The sequence below is a fragment of the Squalius cephalus genome (genome assembly GCF_949319135.1).
Source record: "Squalius cephalus genome assembly, chromosome: 4".
NCBI classification, from domain to species: Eukaryota; Metazoa; Chordata; class Actinopteri; order Cypriniformes; family Leuciscidae; genus Squalius; species Squalius cephalus.
Window position 1 is genome coordinate 12,693,743 of NC_137125.1, and position 7,430 is coordinate 12,701,172.

Consider the following 7,430-nt stretch of genomic DNA (forward strand, 5'->3'; position numbering starts at 1 on the left):
AGTGCATTTGAGACAAATGATAACCAACAGTCCGAAAAGGAGTTAACGAGAACAATTGAGCAGACAATAATATTGATGGTGTTAAAATTATAGTTTGTACAAATAAAATACAAAACTATTACCCTATCTTCTTTTGTTTTCCACAAATATTTAAATATATATTTAAATAAATCAAGCAGATTTGAAATGGCATAAGGGAAAGTAAAATCATTTTCATTTGTGGGTGAACTAGTCTTTAATAACATTTACTAATTTTTCTCATACATTAAATATGCAAACTTAAATATAGAGACTGTATTTGCAGATGATCAGCAATAATTTATATAAACACATACACAAACAATATCTTTCTATTTTTATCCATAAACATTGTACAGAATGATTTTTATGAATGTACTGTATGTTTGCAGCATTTCAAGTAGGCTAATAGCATGAAATAACTTAATGTGAAATCATCAGAAACTATTATACATATACATGCAACATTACTAATATACAGTACAACATATATACATTAGAGGTTTGATGCACATTGATACTAATTTCAATTAGACCATTAAGAACTGACAACACATTATCCGAGAGAAGTGTTACATTTCATAAACTTTTAATCATATTTGACAAAAAGCCACTGAAAGAAAATGTAGTGTCCAAAGAGAAAATGGTGTCCAGACCCAGTGATGTGATGTGCATTAATTCCATTGGCAGCTCTTTCAGAACTCTTAGAGAACTGAAATTAATGTGTTCAAAAAGAAAAAATGAAAGTTTTTTAGTCAATTTCACTTCTGCTCCTCTGCTTTCGGCCCTCTTTAACTTCATTACAGCATCTTTGATGTTCATCCTGAGTTGGTCTATAACATTACATTTTACTCGGAAGTGTTTTGCGAGCAAAGTCTTGCCTTCTGCTTTCTGCTCTTGGCTTGATAATTCCACATATCTTAGAATCTGCGTCAGATGTGACTTGTATGAATCTATTTCTTTGTCAGCTTTTTCCAGATCAGCCAATGCTTGAGTATTATAGCCAGCATCTTTCTTCATAATAGTGGCCAGTGCACGATTATAGAGAGGAATAATCTCTCCAGATGCACCGTCCTCCAAAGCTTTGCTGTACATCTCAATGCTCTCCGCAAGGCGTCCCTTCTCACGGAGATTGTTTCCAGACCTGATATAATAATAGACCATTGAGGATGGGGACTGTTTGCTCATAAGTTTCTGCTGTGCAATCGACAAGGCAGTTCTCAGCTGTTTCTTCAGTGTCTCTATCTTCTTTTCTTCATTGAAATGCATCAGGAGCCACAAACCCCAGCACTCTTGAAGACAGGACACAGTTACATCACGCTGATCTGAGAAAACATACTCTTCATAAATGTTGTCTAAAAAATCAAGGTAGGAAGAAAAAAGCTCTTCTTCTTTTATGATTTTTTCAATGTCTTTTTTAAGGAACCGTGAGAGTCTGAGCTGGACCTCATTGTTTCGAGCATCTTTTGCCTCTTCTAGATTACTATCCTTGAATGGGAATGAATTTATGGTTAAAAGGTCTGTGAGAGAAGAGATCATCGCCTCATGATTTTGAGAGCTATGATTTTTCAGGTAGTGATTAACAGTGTCCTCAAATATTTGTTTTATTAAACACAGAGGACTGAATAAGCTGATGACAGATGCGGTCAGGCTCATCACTAGTTTTAGAGAGTCAGAGAAATGGCTGGTGCATGTGATGAGTTGAGCGGATCCTGGACTCCCTTGGCGAGCCGTTCGTCCAAACGCTTGCTGTTCAACACGGACATTCTGAGGTAAGAAGGTTTGCACCACAAACAGACCTCCTGCCTCATTTACACTTTCACTGACCTTTAGGTCTGTACCTCGACCTGCTAGATTAGTTGCAACGATGACGTCTCCTGCTTTTAGTTCTTCATCTACAATTTTTGAGTTATCCATGTTGTTATTTACATAGAGTTTTAAGTTGTGTTTTAAGATGGTCTCCGCAAGGGTGCTGTGAAACATTTCTGCACGGTTGATTGTTTCACAGATGATGAGAGCTGCTCGTGGACCTCGATAGACTGTAGAAGTCACTTGATGCTGAACAACATTACAGACGGTCCTGATCCACTCGTCTTCTTCATCTAACACAAGGCCTTCCAGCTCATAAAGTTTCCTTCGTCTAAATGGGGGAATCTTACAGGTCTCAATGCCTTCATAGACCTTCTTTAGTATCTCAAGCTCTGTTTGATCCCCCAAAGTTCCTGTGATCCCATAGATCTGTTTTTTGTATTTCTTAAATAAGCCCAAATTTGACATGAAGTTTGCTATTAGAGTCATGTTGGACAGTTTAGTTTGATGTTTCATCTCCAGGAACTGCTGAAGTCCGTCCCCCCAACTCATGTTGTTCTGCACAACACCAGTGGAACTGTAATCCACAGGAGCGACTCCATCTCCATGAAGGACGTATTCATGGCCCAGAGACATTTTTTGGGCTTTCAGAGCATTTCCAATCCAAGTTTGCATCTTTCCATTGATAAGGTCTTGACGGCCTGCGATACAATATTCATGTACTTTAGCTGATTCAGACTGATATCCCTTTTTAATCGTTTTACCCAGTGACTTAACTAAAGATTCTTCCTCATAGTACACTAAACGACACCGTCCACATCCCATGAGAAGAAGTGATATTTCTTTTCTATTATTTTTACTTGTGGAACCAATCTCATCCAGTTTCTGTAAATTTCCGTCATGACCCTCTTGGTAAAGTTTAAAGAAATACTCAGGGAAGTTTTGAACAAACATGGTTAAAAACCCAACAATTTGCACAACACTTGTGTTGTCTAGTTCTTTTAGAGCATTTTTCATGTTTTCTTGAATTCCCTTTGAAAGTTTTTTAGGCATAATTCCTGTGTCCACAGCAATCTGCATAATACTAAGTGGATCGACATCTTTATTTTCCTGCATGATTTCAGACAGAACCTCAGAGAAGAGCTGAATGGGCCCTAAAATCTCTCCAGTCTCTAAACGCTTCAGTTGATTGACGACAAACCAAATTTTAGCCAGTATTACATTGAGCGATTCCATAAGAGGAATCTCACTGCTCAGATACACCACTTCATGACCTTTGTCCAGCATTAAAGAATCCACCTCATCCACTATAGCACAATGAAACTCTCTCTCAGGTCTCACATCTTGTCTAAGGACACGCTGTCTCAGGAAATCACCTGCAAAACTGACAGCGGTACCGTAGACCACCTGACATTCATAGCACTTCTTCAGCTCTTTTTCTTCTGATTTGTTGGTGTTGACGTTAACAGTGATACCTAGTTCTGTATAAAATGGAGTCCATTCTTTAGCGTCTCTTTCAGCGAGAATAGGAGAACTGGAGATGATATCAGGGGTTATTCCCTTCATGACCTGATATGCTGCAAACATCGCCACGATGCACGACTTTCCTTCTCCTGTTAAAACCTGAATGAGCTGACTTGATTTAGAAAGGACGAGAATGCACCAGCTCACCATCTGAGTCACTCGAGGTGTTATTTTCTTCTTGCTCTTCTTTTGCACTGCTTTGCAGATCTTGAACAAAAGTTGCTCTATTCCTGTTAAATGTGGAGCTGGAGAAGCTGATAGACATTTGGACACAGAGGTCACAATATCTTGCACTTGTGCCATTATTTTTTCATTGATATTTCCTTGTTTTTGAATTTCCTTCACAACATCTTTCAGTGTTTTCTCTGTTTTATCAGTGTTTTTGATCTCATTAATTTTGGCCTCAACATTATTCACAATCTTACTGTCATTCGCTGTCAAATCTGACGCACTTATTTTGTGAATCTCAACTTGATGAAGGATTCTCATCATCCATGTGTGAAAATGTTCATTTCTGCCATTATATTGCTCCACGAGGGCTTTAAACAACTTAACAACATCATCTTTTCCCCATTGTCCGTTCTTTAGCAGGGAAATCAGTCTTAATGACAGCAGTTTTCCTGCTACCTCCATTTTCAAAACTCTGGGAATTCAGAGGGATATTTTTCACGATGCAGCATCACTGTCTGTAGTTTAAAGAAATTCACAGAGAAGATAAATAAACTTCTGCTAATCTAACATTCATATGAAAAACAATATATTAGGATAAATATAATGTAAACACTTTACAAAAAGGTTCATTAGTTAACATTGGTTAACTACCTTAGTTAACATGAACTACACTCAAAAAAATGCTGGGTTGTTTCTGTAAACAAATTGTTGAGTTGATTGTGCTGGGTCAAAAACACGGGAGCAGGCAGTGTTTTATGGTAAGTTAATAATGTTTACCTATATTTTTAAAATGTTGTGGTAACAGCAAGCTAATTTCACTGTTACAGTGAAGTCTTTGATATGGAAGTGTGAGGGGTAACGGATTTATTCTGTGAAACCTTAAATAGCCACAGCTAGCCTGTTAGATTTTTTGACAAAATGCTGCATCGTTAAATCCTTAATTATAAACCAGCTAGGCATATATCAGCAGCCTTTTTGAAATATGCAGTTTAAATTGTAAATTCATCACGTAATTATCGTATTCATTGTGGACATTGTGTATTTAAAAGTGAGGAAAGCGTTTTGAATGAAATCCATACAAGCGCAGTATGTTTTAAGTCCCTAACAGGGCTCGCACGTAAAATCTGCGGGAAATTAGTCTGAGGCTAATGTAGTAGTGAGTTGTGTGCGGAAAGTCTGCTGGCATATTGTAGAAATACTCGTCAGAAGAAGCGACTGGGGTAAGTTCCAGCAGTCTCCTCCTGCGTGTGTCTTCTGTAATGTCTGTCGGAATCAGGATCGTTCAGAATTTTTTTTACTGAGGAATAACATCACAGTAGGCTACGTGCCGTCACATTGTGATCTGGGGTGCGTTTCCCGAAAGCATCGTTGCCAACTATGGTCGCAAGTTCCGTCGCTACCAATAGAGTTCAATGGACATTGCGATGAACTTGCGACCATAGTTGGCCAACGATGCTTTCGGGAAACGCACCCCTGGTTAGTAGTGTAAAGGAATTTCCGCCTGGATTATTGTCAATGGACAGGCGCCAGTTTTGAGAAGAAAATTATTAAGACTGATCGTCAATATTTAAAACTTTAAAAATGTAGACATGATATCCTACCATGCATGTCATCTTTCATTTTATTGTGTAACATTATCTAAGCGTGGCGATCATCAGCGCTGCCAGTCAGAAGATTAACGAGCAGCTTTGTTGGTTTGTTAGTTTTAATGTTAAAGACTATCAACATTACAATAATATTTTGACTTTTATTGCCTAAATGTTGACAATATTAGTCCAAAGTACTCATTTATTACTATAATTCAGTTTGCAAATACTGAATTTAAATAGACATTTTGTTTGTTTGCCACATTTAGTCATATTTGGTAATGTTTGCAATAAAAAAATTTTTATACATCCACAAAAAAAGCTTAACTTGCATGTTAGTTATATTGCAACACTCTAAGTGATTGTGTGTAATCAACAGGTGGGGAGCAACATGGTTGAATATTCACAAAATGAGATGACTGGAGCATTGCTGCATATTCTGTGCCTCAAGGATGAGACGAGGGGGACATGTCAGACCTTTGCCATTGTTCCAGGCCACGCTATCGAGACCGAGTCTTTGCTGGAGGCTGTTCATCTTTGTTTCAAAGTTATTTATTTATTTTTGATGTTAAATACACAAAGCAGTGTTTCCCCGCCTGGGAGTTTCTCCAGCATGCCTTGTATCAAATTAATGGAAAAGAGTCCTCCTCTGTAAAATTTGAGGACAACAGTTGTTTCAGGCCCACGTGATATTTAGTCGCATTTTAAATGTTTGTTGCAGTTCTTAATAAATCAACACATCTTAAAAAATGAAATCGTAATCGTATAAGTTCAAATAAGTTGCTTAATGACTTTTAAAGGTGCATTGTGTAACATTTACGAGGATCTGTTGACAGAAATGCAATATCATATACATAACTATGTTTTCAGTGGTGTATAAAGACCTTACTTAATGAACGTTATGTTTTTATTACCTTAGAAGTATACATTGTATAATTGTATACAAAAAATATTAAAGACATATATTAAAAATGTTTTTTAAAAAAACAATTAAACGAGATTTAAATCAAATTTACAGTGGCCTCTCTGGTTTATTGTATTACAGAGACAATAATTATTTTACATTCGTAATATAACAAATATTTGTTACTAATTTTATTAAGGCAATGAGACATGAAATAACCCTGCATATAAGTAGTACTTAACCCAGCAAGAGGGTTAATTCCACCCACTGGTTGGGTCAAATGAATGACCCAGAAATATGGGTTAAATGGTAAAACACAGCACTTGGGTCAAACCAACCTAAAGCGTGTTCTGTCCAATAGTGACCCAGCGGTGTGGTTAAGGTTGGGTTATTTTTTAACCCTGCAGTTTTTAGAGTGCAAGAATGAACAATATTTCTTCAACATTTATTCATCTTAGTTAATATTAATTTCAACATTTACTAATACGTTATTAAAATCAAAGGTTGTATTTGTTAACATTAGTTAATGCACTGTGAAATAACATGAACAAACAATGAACAGCTGAATTTCTATTTACTAACATTAACAAAGATTAATAAATACTGTAACAAATGTATTGCTCATTGTAAGTTCATGTTAGTTATAGTTAATATGTTAACTAATGTTAACTAATGAACCTTATTGTAAAGTGCTACCAATATAATAAAAAATAATGTTTTGCTTATTTTAAATGTGCAATCAAAGAGTTGTATTCAGACTCTTTCCTTTAAGAGAGCATTCATTTATAATACTTACACCATTCGAGACCATATTGTTGTAGAGTTGTCACAGCAAATGTCTTGAGTCATTTGTGAAAAGATTGAAGTGAGTTGCATTATATATTGATAAGAAGAGGCTGTCTCTCCTGCTGTGGAATTTACAGGAATATTAATCGTCTCTAGTTTGTCACATGATTTAAAGGAACATGAGTTGCATGCCTTTATTTGAGATTAGATGGCACGCTAGATGCTAATCTGTAGAATCATGCACAGCTGACTGTTAGTCAACTAAACAAATTATTTTGAACTTTTGGATGCAAAACTTGTACATTACATGCAGGAATGTATGTCATCAGCTTTTTATTTATTATATATTGTTTAACCTTCTCAGTTTATTCACACACAGACAATGTGACGCGTATCCTGATGATGTTACCTCAGTGTGTTCTTTCACTTTAAGTGTTGGTAAGTACCTAAAATACCAAATGGTGTTGGTACAATAGAAACATATGGTGACGTGTTCCTTCACCGACTGGTTTGACTGCCATGATTACCTTGCAGGTTTCATTTCCACATGTTTTCTTTGTCCGACATTCTTCTTTTATCAGCTTGCATGTTTTTATTAAATAATAATACACTTTTATTAAATAGAACTGTTG

At 36.3% G+C, this 7,430-nt stretch overlaps 1 protein-coding gene across 1 annotated transcript; it reads right to left on the bottom strand.

Moving 5' to 3' along the window:
- Positions 1-224: 224 nt before the first annotated feature.
- Positions 225-6,867, bottom strand: LOC307157318 (protein translocase subunit SecA-like). Its single transcript, XM_079869186.1, has 2 exons — positions 6,809-6,867; positions 225-4,037 (listed from the first exon to the last, which is right to left on the bottom strand). The coding sequence occupies exon 2, from the start codon at positions 3,982-3,984 to the stop codon at positions 598-600; it is 3,387 nt and encodes a 1,128-aa protein (XP_079725312.1). The 5' UTR covers positions 3,985-4,037; positions 6,809-6,867; the 3' UTR covers positions 225-597.
- Between the last annotated feature and the right edge of the window lie 563 nt (positions 6,868-7,430).

Coding starts and splice junctions, on each gene's coding strand:
- LOC307157318 (XM_079869186.1), bottom strand. CDS start 3,984: ATGGAGGTAGCAGGAAAACTGCTGTCATTAAGACTGATTTCCCTGCTA.